At 43.2% G+C, this 13,922-nt stretch overlaps 1 protein-coding gene across 4 annotated transcripts; it reads left to right on the plus strand.

Annotated features, from left to right (window-relative positions):
- Nucleotides 1–530: 530 nt before the first annotated feature.
- On the plus strand, nucleotides 531–5,934 carry SEC61G (SEC61 translocon subunit gamma). Of its 4 annotated transcripts, none has more exons than XM_016193483.2 (4): nucleotides 532–651; nucleotides 2,795–2,896; nucleotides 3,763–3,865; nucleotides 5,762–5,934. In XM_016193483.2, the coding sequence occupies exons 2-4, from the start codon at nucleotides 2,803–2,805 to the stop codon at nucleotides 5,769–5,771; spliced, it is 207 nt and encodes a 68-aa protein (XP_016048969.1). In that variant the 5' UTR covers nucleotides 532–651; nucleotides 2,795–2,802; the 3' UTR covers nucleotides 5,772–5,934. The 4 variants fall into 4 exon arrangements, with proteins under 4 accessions (XP_060027518.1, XP_016048969.1, XP_016048971.1 ...); XM_016193485.2 differs by having other exon boundaries at nucleotides 578–651; nucleotides 2,798–2,896; XM_016193484.2 differs by lacking the exon at nucleotides 532–651 and adding an exon at nucleotides 2,507–2,548.
- Nucleotides 5,935–13,922: the final 7,988 nt, after the last annotated feature.

A 13,922-nucleotide genomic window follows, 5' to 3' on the forward strand; every position in this document is an offset into this window, starting at 1 on the left:
TTGACTCAACGCCTAGGGAATCAATTCATTTCCCAAACTAAACCAGTTTCACTGGTAGCTGATGTCGGGTTCGCTCTGCACCAAACCACCCACGGTTATAGTCGCATCATGACCCCCTCCCTAAACCTCCTGACGCTGCAGGCGACGCCCCCGCACCGGCCTCACACGCTGGCCAGGTCGGCCATGAAAAGGCCAAAAGTCTCGCGTTGGCTGTCAGGTTTGATGGCGGAGAATAGCAGAGCCCGTAGCAAACAAATTTAAAGAGCGGAATCACTGAGCCACGACCGGCCGACCAGGTTGCAGAGGCTCTGCTGTGCACACAGATTCGGCGGCGCAGGTCTAAGTCCCCAAGCACACAGACTCGGCAAGTGGACTGAATAAAATCAAGGCGTACTCTAGACACCAAAGCCACTGCCATACTACTTCCGGGACCACAGACACACACGTCACAGCGCGCCTGTGCACTGAAGGGACTGTGGGCGGACCAATGAACGGACGGAGGAGCGGGCTGCAGCTGCGCCTGCGCACTGAAGGCTTCAGCGAAGAGCCAATGAGAGCGGGGGGTGGGCGAGGTGGATGGGGTTTCCGGTTCCGGTGGTCTCGTCGGGTTCCTAGTGCGACGTGTCTCTGACTTCTCTGCAGTGACAGCAGGTAAGGGAGTGGGTTGGGAAATCTTGTTAACGGGAAACAGCAGGTGAGGCTCTTTGGGATACGGGCGACCTCTGCGCCTTTAGGTCGTTGTCGCTCAGGGTTCACCCGTGGTCTGGGGTGCGGGGTCGAGACTCACCTGGTAAGGGGGGGGTCGCCATGTCTTCCGGACCCGAAGCCCGCACGCCTCGCCCCCTCCCTACTTGGCACGACCCTGTAGGGGGTCTAGGTAGGCAGCCTGAGGTCTGGGGTGGGTGGGGCCCTGCTCTGGACTACCCCCCCCCCCCCACACACACACACCCCAGTCCTCAAATCCGCGGTTAGGGATGGGGGTCATCTGGCTCGGCTTCTGCGCAGCTCTGCCCTGACCTGGGAAGAGACCCCCCCGCCTGCGATGGGGTCGGGCGTCGGCGTGGACTCAGCTTCCAGAGAGGGCTGCCCCCTCCCGGGCTGTCTGATAACTACAGCTGCAGGGTGGTCTAGCTTCTGTTAGATACCGACCAGCAGACAGATGACGATAGAGATACACCTGCCGGGAAGGGAGCTGTGCCTTCTGAGCTGAGCCTGGGAAGAGGATCCCTATCTGGGGCTGGGGCCGTTCTTATGGACCAAAGCCCCTTTGGTATTTGGGTATTTATGACATTATTCCTGGGCCATGGAAAATGATCAACTTAAAAAAATAAGTTAGGGCTCAGTGTTGCTCTGAAACACGGCTCCTCGATTTGTGGAATTCCGAATCCCACTTGAAGTTGTCTTGGCTGAGCAAATGGACTCTGGCGGGTGGGCCTGGCAGCCCCCATCTCCTGACAGCCCCAACCCTGCAGCTCCCCCACAGTCCCCACCCTTGACAGTCCCACCACTGTCAACCCTACCCCCACGGCAGTCCCTCCTCCCACCTCCAGCAGCCCCCTACCCTGACAACCCCCGACATTCCTCCCCTCCACACACACACCTCTTCTCCCTTGGGACCCCTCCACAACCTCCGCTCATGATGGGCCCCTCGTTTTGTGTCCAGCGCTTTTTTCCTCTCCTGAAAAAACAAGCTTTCATTGGGACATCTGTGAAGTTTAAACCCACTGGGTTGAATAGCAAAGTTAAGTGAAGAATTGGAAATTGATTTAGATTTTTTCAAATTAAATTAAATTGATTTACTCATTGGATAGGACAGAAATTGAGAGTGAAGGGGAAGGAGTGGGGGCCTGCAACACTGCTCCCGATGCTTTCCCCTGCAGGTAGGGATCTGGGCCTTGAACCTGGGTCCTTGGGTCCTTGTGCACAGTAATGTGTGCACCACCTGGCCCCTGAAGATGTTTCTGTGTTCTTAGAGGAATACAAGTTGGCTGAGAAAATGGATAGATTTCCAGTTGGATGTGTTCTGTATATGTTACCTTGAATGCTTGCCTTGGCTGACACTGAGTGTGTCTGTATATGGCCTCTGTTGTGAACCCTGGGCATTCAGTAAGATGCAGGTAGTAAGTAGCCTCATAGCTCTTAGTGCAGTGATTCCCAAAGCTGTGAAAGATTGGGTGAGATTTCTTTGGAGCCAGAGATTCCTTGAAAGTACCTGTGTGATAGGTTTATTGTTACAAGTCATGTCCAGGCTTACAGGCTTGCAGTTTAGCTAATAGCTTCTCAGAATCTGGATCTTGTTTTAGCCTGTCTTGTGTCTGATGAATTTACGAGTAGATATCCAGAACAAATGTTCTCCTTTGGGTGGGTGTGGATAGAATCCGAATGTTTCCATAATTGTGATTCATTGTTCTAGATTAGAACTCTGGAGAGCTTAAATTAATACATAGAAGTGCCCATGTTGGATTCTAACATTTTTGCTTTCTTTTGGAGAAACAGCAAGAGAACACTGCGTGGTCTTTTTAATAGAGAACTACTCTCTGTGTTGCAAGTATGTATCCTTTGTCAGTGATTTTATGGGGGGGGACTTGTTCTTTTTCACTGTCTCTGATTTGGTGCTCTGCTGGTGTTTACACAAACCTATCAGTTTAGTCTTTGAGTATACATTCTTTGCATATGTTTTATTTTGTGAGATGAAATTGACATGTCATGCATTTCTCATGCACATTTTGGGTGAGTTCTTGTAGCATGATGATTAATACCATTATTACCTTTTTTTTTTCTCTCCTTATTTAAGCAGGCATTATGGACCAGGTAATGCAGTTTGTTGAGCCAAGTCGGCAGTTTGTGAAGGACTCCATTCGACTGGTTAAAAGATGCACCAAACCTGATAGAAAAGGTACTAACTTTGGAGAGAGAGAAAATTAAGTCTTTGCAACTTAAGCCTTTTATTTCACTAATCTGTTGCTGTTTGGGTCTTGGTGGTGGCACATCATCTGGTAGAGAACGCATTTTACTGTTCTTGAGGGCCTGGTTCAAACACCTGGTACCCCACTTGGATGGGAGAAGCTTCACGAGAAGTGCTATCAACATTTTCAGTGATTTATTTTTCTTTATTCCCTTTTAGCTTTGTTCCTAAATTTTGCACATTTAATACATTTTTCCATTTAATGTATTTTCAACTGCAGTATTTTCTTGTTTTGACCAGTGCACTGTTTGTTCACTTGCTATTAGTGGTGCTGGGATTTGAACCTGGGACCTCTTACGTATAAGTTCTTGCTTTGGTGGAATGTAAGTTCTTGCTTTTGGTGGACTGTCTTTAAAGAAAGACAGTCAGGAATAAAGGAATTGTGAGTTTGGCTTACTGCTGTGGTAAGTATTGTGGAAGAGAAATTGAAGACTTGACAGTACATGATGAGTAAGACTTATTAGCAAGAAAGAAAGTCGTGCAGGAAGCGCTTCCCTGAGGTGATAATGCTAAATAGAAACACTGCCAGAACATTGCAGAAACTTGTGCTCAGCCAATTGGACTTTTTTTTTTTTTCTACTTGGTGCTGGGGGAATGAAACGCACTGCATAGGTTCCCCTGCTAAGCCACCTCAGCCCATTTTCTCTTGTGTATTGTTCCAAGAAAGGTAGACAGCATTTGCACTGCTCCACATCCATGGAACTCCTGCCCACTGTTCTCAGTGTTGTTTAATTTTTTTTCCCTTACACTTGTTACAGCAATGTAAAATATAATGTATATTTTGTTTTTAAATCTAGAATTCCAGAAGATTGCCATGGCAACAGCAATAGGATTTGCTATAATGGGATTCATTGGCTTTTTTGTGAAGTTGATCCACATTCCTATTAATAACATCATTGTGTAAGTAAACCTGGAATGAAAATAGAATCCATTTGAATTTGTGCTGTTTCATTAATATAGAAACATATATTTTGTCTCTCTAATGCAACTTGAATCTACAGGTATTTGTTAAGTATTTAATAATGGTAGATGACTTTGTATGTAATACAATAGTGTAGCAATTCTGAGGCAAATATTTTGTTTAATGAAATTAAAAAGGTTCATGGAGCCTAGTTACAGTACTCATTACATGACAAAGCAAGAATTCACTGCCAGAACCAATATTCCAATTCTTCTATATGTAATATATTTAAATGTATTGATGTATTGATTTTAAGCCACAGGGAAAATGCCCCTCTTCTGAAAATTACTGTGGTATTAGTATTTAAAATAAGTACCATGTTGCTTAGGCTCAGATTTTCTCTTTTAATAACTGTTACACTGTCATGGTGGTTGGAAGTTTATTTAGTTTTTCTGTGCCCATTTTATTGGAAAGGCCACACATTTCCTGCTTGGGTTGTAATAAATGTTAATGACTTTTTCCCCCCCCTGTAAAACAAGAAAAACAATTTTGGATGAGAACTTACAGTAGTTCCCCCTTTGCCTAGGATTAGATTTTCTTTAAAATATTACCTATAATAAGATACAATGAGGAAGAAAAAATTTATATGACTTTTTTTTTTTATGGTTAACATGTTACTGAATCTCACTTATAAATTCAGTTTTCATGCAGAGAAAAATACTGTGGGTGAAATCAGTACTCCTGCAGGTTCAGGCCTTCTCGGGGGGGTCTTGGAACACGGTCCTTGCTCGTAAGAGAGTGCTACTCTGTGCGATAATGTTGTAGTGAGTTCCTCATAGCGATGGCAGATATCATAACTAACTCTCAGGTCTGTTAGAGGAGCTTAAAGGCTGGGAAGCACTGGGTTTCCTTTTCTACCATTTTTTTGGTGGGGGTGGTGGTGGTAGAGGTGATAGTGAAAAAGACTACAGTAGCACCAAAACGTCAGTGTGGTAGGGGCTGGGCTTGAACCTGGGTTGTGCACATGACAAGACAGCACACTAGCCAAATAAGCTGTCTTGCTGTTCCTCCTGTGTAACTTTGCTTTTTTAATAGAATGATTACAAGTTTGAGGCACACCTTATGACAGTGAACAGTTTTGAATATAATAGTTTGAGGTGGTTTGCTTTAGTGTGAGGACAGTATGAATTACAGTATTTATTTGTGATAGTTGTATGTATTTAATCTTTCAGAGAGTAATACCAGGTAGGCTCTTTTACTGGGGTGTGAGATTTAGTATTGTAGAAAAGCTTTGTAAACTGGACATCTTTGAAATATTACTAGGTACCTCTATGCCTGAGGCTCTGAGCTCCCAGTTTCCATCCCCAGCACCATCATCAGGGCTTTGGTGTGTCTACCCCCACCACTCCCACCTCCGTTTTGTATCTCTCTTTTATTAAAAAATATTTTCTAAATATTTTTTCAAACTTCAGAAGTTCTATGGGAAAGTTGATTTTGATTTTCATTGTAGTTAAATGCGGTTTTGAGTGTTTGTAGTTCATCTGTATCCCTTGTTCTCACCTGAGTGATTGCTCATCAAAATAAAATACTTCTCCACTAACCAGCCTGTTACATAGTTAATATTTTTCTTGCTTAGAAAATCATTATATTAACCTGTTAAAACACATTTCTTAAGTGAATATTGTGAATTTAAGGATAAGTCTTTTCCAGTAACTACATCATCACCGAGGAGTTTTTCAACTACAATATTTAAATATTCATTGTCTCTTACGCCATGGGGTAATATTAAATACAGTTCTCAGATATTTAGTTTTGGGTCTATAAAATTTTTCACTTCAAATAATTTTTATTAAGCCTTACAGCACTCAAAATTTATCTTTTCCTCTCTCATACAGTGGTGGCTGAATACCTTTTTAGAAGAGTGCTTTTCATCTTGGGAATTTGTGAAGAAAAGAGGATTTCAGAAGCTCATGGAGTAAAATTTGCCTATGGATTTTGTATTTTTCTGCCATGTCTCCCCTTCCAAGATGTTTTTTTTATTTCTAAATTAAAATAATTTCAAAGTAAACTTTTTTTCTTCTTAGTTCTATAATAGCTGCCTAGCAGGCAATAATGTATTCTTTCCTCCTCTTAAATTTTGGTAGAAGAAATTACAGGGGTAGGTAAATTTTTTTTTTTGCCTCTGGGGTTATTGCTGGGGCTTGGTGCCTGTATTATGAATTTACTACTTCTGGAGACTATTGTTTCCCTTTTGTTGACCATGTTGTTTATTGTTGTTACTGCTGTCATTGTTGGAAAGGACAGAAAGAAATGGAGAGAGGAGGGGAAGACAGAGAGGGGGAGAGAGAAAGACACCTTCAGACCTGCTTCACACCTTGTTAACCCCTCTGCAGGTGGGGAGCCGGGGTCTCGAACCAGGATCTTTATGCCAGTCCTTGCGCTTTGCACCATGTGCGCTTAACTTCATCGCTACCACCCAGCCTCCTAAAATGTGCTTTCTGAGCACTTCTCCATCAGATAAAAAAAGAAAAAAAAAACTTAAAATTTTTTAAAAAATTTATTTTAAAAAAAGGAGACATTAACAAAACCGTAGGATAAGAGGGGTTCAACTCCACTCATTTCCCACCACCCAATCTCCATATCCCATCCCCTCCCCTGATAGCTTTCCTATTCTTTATTCCTCTGGGAGCATAGACCAAGGGACATTATGGGGTGCAGAAGGTGGAAGGTCTGGCTTCTGTAATTGCTTCCCTGCTGAACATGGGTATTGACTGGTCGATCCATACTCCCAGCCTGCCTCTCTCTTTCCCTAATTAGGTTGGTAAACTTCTGGGGAATTCAAGCTCTAGGACACATTTGTGGGGTCTTCTGTCCAGAGAAGTCATGTTAGCATCTGGAACCTGGTGGCTGAAAAGAGAGTTAACACACAAAGCCAAGAAAGGAAAAGAAAGGAGGACCATTAAGAAAAAAAAAAAAAGGGATATATATATTAGAAATAATAGTTAACCCATAGCTGTGTCCTTGGGAGAACTACTGCAGTTTTCAATGGAAGGTTTAGGGTTAGCTGGAGACACAGCACTCTGGTGGAGGGAACATTGTGGAATTATACCCGTTACCTTATGACTTTGTGAATCAATATTAAATCACTATAAGAAAAGAGAGGAGAGGGTTGGGGCCCACTATGGTAGAGGAGACTTGGAGACTGGCCTGTCAGGGGAGTTGTGTTGGAGCCCAGGGTTCCCTGCCGTCTTCCATTTATGTGTAGTGAGAGCCATTTCTCCTAGACGAGGGTTCTTGGTTGTTTCAGCAGGTTTTGGTCCACTCAGAAGGCATCTAAAATCTGGTCTCATTTGATGCCCAGTTTAAAACATTTCGTAGGTGTGCTATCAGTCCCACCTGTGAATTTCATTGAGAGACCTTCTAGTGGCCATTTGTTACAGGCAGATATGCACACGTACACACTTTTCTTTCCTAAGAGACTATTTATTCTCTTGCCCTCCTCCACCTTTCTACCACCTAGGATGTCCTTGTATCTTAGGGACCCTCCCCCCATTCATCAGCTGGAGATTAAATTACAGTATTTTGTTCCATCAAGATTATTACAGATTACAGTATACACTGCTTCAGAGGTAGGTTTCACAGGAACTATGTTTAGCTGGCCTACTAGTTACTCAGATTGGGTGTACATGGACTTGTCTCCTATCTCTAGTCATTTTGTTTGTTTAATTTCTAATTTTTTAAATATTTTATTGGCTATAGAAATAAATCGAGAAGGAAATGGGAGAGTGAGATTCCTGTACCTCTACTTCATGGTTCATGAAACTCTCCTGCAAGTGGTGACCGGGGACTTGAACCAGGATCCCTGTGCTTGATAATGTGTGCACTCACCCAAGTGCACCACTGTCATTTTAAAGTTTCCTATTACCTGTTTCCAAGCCCAAAGAGGCAAGGAAGTCCCATTTATGAAAGGTTGAGGGGAATTTTAGTTGAACTCTACTATGTGTTAAGAACATGGCTTAAACTGACAACGGGAAGTAACCTCAAGTGGACCCTTTCTCAAGCAAGAAAGAATAGTCATTTCCTGTGTATAAAGAAATTTCACAAAGTTCTACTGATAGTTTATTCTCACCTTTCCCTAGTCATTCTGAACTAGAAAGGATTACAATCACCACAGGTAACAGAACATGCATGCATAGTCATTTTAGAGACAGCCAAAGTAGTTATCTCAAGACTTAAAAACTATACCTGTTGAGCCTTTGAAGAAATTAGAGAAGATGGTTTTTGAGGTGCCTTAGCATTTCTTTTCTGTAATCTGGCATACTCAGAATACTGGGTTATCTGAAAGTGTCTGCGTGCCACCAAAGTTGGCCTCTAGTTCAACAATACTTTTTTGTGTGTCTGTGATGTTTTCTCCTGAACTTATTTTTTCAATTCTCTAAGACCAAGTGTTCAACAGTTCTTGTGGTACTGTTTGGTAGCACTCCCTTTTTCATTGGTAAAAGAAGGAGGAGTCTGGGTGGTGATGCACCTGGTAGAGTGTCCATGGACACTGCCCCTGGTTCCCACCTCAAGGGGGAGGAAACTTCACTAGTGGTGAAGCAGTGTTGCAGGTGTTTCTCCCATTCTGTCTCTCTTTTGATTTCTCTGTTTTTGTCCAATAAATAATAAATATTCTAAAAAAGCACTAGGAGACACAAGGAAATGGAAAGATGTATCATGCTCATGATTTCATTAGAACTGTCATTAAAATGACCACCCTTCCCAATGTATACAATTTAATTCCTATTAAAATTTCAATGCCTTGGGAGTCGGGCAGTAGCACAGCAGGTTAAGCACAAGGGGCGCAAAGTGCAAGGACCAGCATCAGGAACCCCAGTTCTAGTCCCCCGACTCCCCTCCTGCAGGGAGGTTGCTTCACAGGCAGAGAAGCAGGTCTGCAGGTGTCTATATCTTTCTCTCCCCCTCTCTTCCCCCCCCTCTCCATTTCTCTCTGTCCTATCCAACAACGATGACGACAACAATAATAACTACAACAATAAAACAAGGGCAACAAAAGGGAATAAATATTTTTAAAAAATTCCAATGCTTTTTTTTTTTTTTGCTAGAACTCTGTTCAGCTCTGGCTTATGCTGGTATAGAGGATTGAACCTGGGACCTGGGAACCTCAGGCCTGAGTCAATTTGCATAACCATTATGCTCTCTCTCCTACCCTTAATGACATTGTTTAAGGAACTAGAACAATGTTACTTAAATTTGTTTGGTGTCACCAAAGCCCCAGAATTGTCAAGTCAATCCTGAGAGAAAAGAATAATGGAAGAATCACATTCTCATACTTAAAATTATACAAATTACAACAATGAAAATATCAGTAGTATGGGGCTGGACGGTGGTCATCTGATTGAACACATGTTCTCATGAGCAAGGACCTGGCTTCAAGTTCTCAAGTCCCACCTGCAGGGGCGAAGCTTCACAAGCAATGCTACAGGTGTGGTTGTAAGTTATACACAATGTGGTTATAACTTGACTTTAAAAGATCACCATACAATTTATATATGTGTTTAAAACATTTGCAATAAGAAATGCTGCATCTTCATGGTTTTTGGACTTGTGGAGCTCCAGCTTGCTAAGCCAACTCTACCAGTAGGTTATCACTCTGGCTTCTGGCCACTGGTTTTTTTTTCTTCGAATTCCACTGATGGGTGTCTTAGGCCAAGACCCTGGTCCTGTTGGCTTCTAGCCATAGGTTCTGATAATTCAGCAGATGGATGTTTTAGGCAGCGGTCCTGCGGGGGCTGCAGAGGCCAGGCTCCAGGGCCGTGGAGGTGAGCACCTACCATGCCACCCACGTGACCAAGAGAAAGCCTCACTTTCAGAGTGCAGGTTGGATACACACATACTTCACACATGGAGCCTGTGAAGGCAGGGCCACTGCTGAGTCTGTGGCTTGAGAATTTGCTGCTGCTGCTGCCCTGGGGCTGTGCCGGGCTAGTTTTGCGGGCAGGAGAGAGAGATAACCAGGGACTCATGGCTGAGTAGTACACAGTTCAGTCTATTCATGTGGAAGGCAGCGCAATCTGAGCTATCACTAATCACAATCCTGTCCTTATATATCCTGAGGTGGAAGTGTCAGGTCTGAAGAGGATTTAGGTAGGATAGGCAGTGGGGAGAAGGAAAAAGCATGCGAAACAGTGAGGATTAAACCAATGCCCTGGAGGCAGGGTAGTGCTTAGTTAACAGTGGTTATGTAAATAGAATACAATGTTAAGCAGGGGGGATTAAACCAATGAAACAGAAGGGGTTTTAGAAGCAGAATTTAGAAGCATACCAACAGGGCTGCTTTTTCTTTGCCTTGAACAAGACAATGCTAAAGGCAGGGTGGCCCAAAGTTGACTTTTTCTTTTCTCAGATACAGACTAGACAGTCTCTCTCTGTCTCTGTCTCTGTCTCTCTGTCTCTGTCTCTCTCTCACACACACACACACACACATACAAAGAGAGGAGAGAGAAGAGAGACCGAGATCAAATCTTTTTTCATTGAGGTGAAGCCTGGGCTGTGTCTGGGTGATATACCTGGAAAAGCAGCTATAATATTTTCCTGGTCCTCAGGCATCTATTTTCTCTCTCTGGCTTGCTTGCTCTTTATTCCAAGGTAGAATCCATTATTTGTAGATGAGCCAGGCCTAAGGCATGACCCAAGGGTATCCTGAGCAGGTTTAAATACACAGTCCAAAGCCAAGGCTAGAAAACTAAGTGGGGTGATTATCCTGAATGAAGACCTCAGTTCAGTTCACCTAGTTTGTTTTTAAGACTTACCATATTTAGTATTTTAAAAATCCCACTGTAGTGTTTCAAGTTGGTAATTATGAAAATAATCAAGGACATGAATGCCCTTATGAAAACAGGAATTTTTGAAAAATCTCTTTGCATAAGAACTCTTCCACTTATTTATTTATTTATTTGGGGGAAATAGGGAGAGAGAAAGACACCTATAGACCTGCTTCACAGCTTGTGAAGCATCCCCCTGCACCTTGAGGAGCTGGGCCTTGAACCTGAGTCTTTGATCTTTTAGCCTATAGCAGAGTTAGCCTGATTATGGAGGTGGGGGTGGGAACATCAGCAAGTTCTGCTGTCCTCTACTGAGCCTCCTTCCTGGCTGCTCTATTTCATTCCAAGGAGTAGAAATATTTGGAGTCCTCACTAAAGTCTACCTTTGAGTTTCATGCATTCTTGTCTCCTGACATGCATTCTGCTTAGTGTTCACAAGGAGGCGACATAAGACTTTAATCTCGTTCTTAGGCAAAACTTCCCCCAGTGCAGCCCCACCCTCTGGCTCAAAGGATGGATACGTTTTATTATTTTACTTTATCTTATTTTTATTGCCACTGGGATTAAGGCTAGGGCTTGGTGGCTGCATGACCAATCAACCCACTCCCAGGGGCCACTTATCCTGTTTTTTTTTTTTTTCTTTCCCACTTTGTTTCTTGGTCGATAGGACAAAGAGAAATTGAGAGGGGATGAAGAGATAGAAGTAGAGAGATACCTGTAGACCTACTTCACTGCTCAAGAAGCTTCTACCCTGCTGGTGGGGAGATGGAGCCATAAGGACTGCTCCCCCATTGTCTGTCCCTTTGCAGGGCCAATTCTCATAAATCCTCTGCTAAGCTCAGCTGAGCTTCATTCCATGCTCTTATCTCTAAATGTATCTCCTCCATGCTTCTAATTCAGCTTGTCCCTCTTCTTCCTCTGCTCCTGGTATTTATGACCCACGGTGAAAGGTCAGATTCCAGGTCCTCTTATGTCCAATCATCTGCCTTGCATTCTTCCTTTGGGTGTGTCCTGTTTCCTTCCTTTGGCACTTGGTGCCACGAATTCTGGGAAGTGTAGTTTTTCTATTTCAACATACACACCTTGATTCTTTAGGATCATGACACCAACGTAACAGCCTAGTTGTAACCTGTAACAATAGTACACACAGCATGTTGACAGAAATATATGCAACCAAACAAGGAGCGTCTCCACAGCCTACAGTGCTGTAAACTGACATTCCCAACTTCCACAGCTGAGAAGCAATGGAAGGTGATCTGCATAAGGTGACCCAGCCCACAGGCCTGGAGGCTGAGCTCCTGCAAAGACAACAGGTGATTCATCAGGCGAAGATGCAGTTGCAAGGACATTTCTAACTTGTTGACTGCCACACAGGAAGACATGGAGAAGTCACAGGCAGAAGGACCTATATATCAGGGACAGAGAGCCCCCCAACCTTGTAAATGCCCAGAATGTGCTGAGGAAATTCTACTCTGCCTCCTTCAGCCACATAAGGGTTAGAGATCTGGGAGGTGAAGGAAGTTACTCACCATGAGAGGACTCTCAACATACTGGTAGGAATGTCTTCACTGTCAATTGTTTGGGTCCTGGAAATTCAGGAAACTACTTTGGGACTCCCCCCCCCCCCCCGCTTGTAACTAAGAAACTCAAGTTACAAGCCAAGAAGAAAATGACCAGTCTATCATTATCCTTCTACTAGTCTTTGGTACCACCTCCCTTTTATTAATATATATATATATATATATATATATATGACAGACAGAGAGGTAAAGAGAAAAAGACACAGAAAGATACACCAGAATTCATCTCAGCTCTGGCTGATGGTAGTGTTGGAGACTGCAGTGCCTTAGGCATGAAAATCTTTTGTCTAACCATTAGGCTGTCCTCCCAATGCAGCCACCTACTTTTAAGTGGTTCCCCCACCCCACTCCACCCCCATCCCCTTTTTGGGGACAGCATCACTGTGGATGGACATTTTTAGATGAAGAGAATGATTGAGAAGGAGAGAGAACACATCAGCAAAGCTTCCGTCAATGAGGTAGGGGCCAGATTCAAACCTGGGCTGCACACATGACAAAGCAGAATGAGTTCCTTTGCTGTCTCCTGCTCCCGCGCTCCCGCCGCACCTCCCCCCCCCATCTCAACCCCATGTTAACTTCAGTGAGCTATTCTGCTGGCCTGAAAGATTTTAAGAGTTAGCATCACAAAATGGGAATTGTTCAGAGTAATGGCTGCTTCCCATGGTGTTGTGTCAAAATATCCAGCACTACTAAATACAGTTCATTTTATGTTGTATATCTCCTGAGGAGATTCAGTACAGTGCCAGGAAGGGTTTTGAGAGTCACTTTCAGCAGATGTCCACAAGAGGGCACTAGTCACCTACAAAATAGACAATACTATTTAAACCAATTTACACGTTAAAACAAAAAACTTGTTAACTTCTAGCAAGTCTACATGGCAGTGAAAGAATCTCCCATAGTATTATATTTAGAGGAGACGTCTTGCAATATGTCAGACTCTATAAATCATACATGTAAGCAGTCTTGCTTCAAATATTTGGGAGAAAGGTGGCAGTAAATCTATGCACAAAAGCAAGCTTCTTTAATACAATGAGGAGTTCCATTATCATCATATGCATATTGCATTGATAGCCACAAACAAATGTGAAACTGAGTGATGCTAATATCAGTGAAGAGAATCCAACTGTAAAGAATACTTGCTGATACTTACAGTTTGAGCAGGGCACATAATCTCAAGAAAAATATTTATAGCATATCTAGGGAGAAAAATGAATCTATTGTGTAGAATTGTACCCCTCTTATCCTATGGTCTTGTCAGTATTTCCATTTTATAAATAAAAATTTTAATAAAAAGAATCTAGCTAAGCAGCCCTAGAAGTTTCACAGAGCAGGTCCTTAGCCTGCCTCTGAGTGCTGTTTTCCCAACCCGCCAACCCACACATTGGTGAGTCTCATACCAGGCTTCAGGACCTGCAATGGTTCCAGAATCAGCCCACCCCAACCTCTAGTCCCCTTCACACCATCTTTTGTGGCATGGTGAATTCTGTCTTGACTCTCCCTTTTTCATCCTTTCTCTCTCTACCTCTCTGCCTCCTTTGATTCTGACTATTTTTTCTGATCTCAGGTGAAAAGTCATTTTTCCCCCAAGGACTTTCCAGGGCAGTTGAGTGTGTGTGTGTGTGTGTGTGTGTGTGTGTTTGTGTGTGTGTGTA

This window comes from Erinaceus europaeus, chromosome 14 (assembly GCF_950295315.1).
Source record: "Erinaceus europaeus chromosome 14, mEriEur2.1, whole genome shotgun sequence".
Classification (NCBI taxonomy): Eukaryota; Metazoa; Chordata; class Mammalia; order Eulipotyphla; family Erinaceidae; genus Erinaceus; species Erinaceus europaeus.

Excerpts from the sequence above, each read along its gene's own strand:
- SEC61G (XM_016193483.2), top strand. The coding sequence starts at position 2,803 with ATGGACCAGGTAATGCAGTTTGTTGAGCCAAGTCGGCAGTTTGTGAAG. Across the intron at positions 2,897-3,762 it reads CACCAAACCTGATAGAAAAG|AATTCCAGAAGATTGCCATG; the intron begins GTACTAACTTTG and ends TTTTAAATCTAG.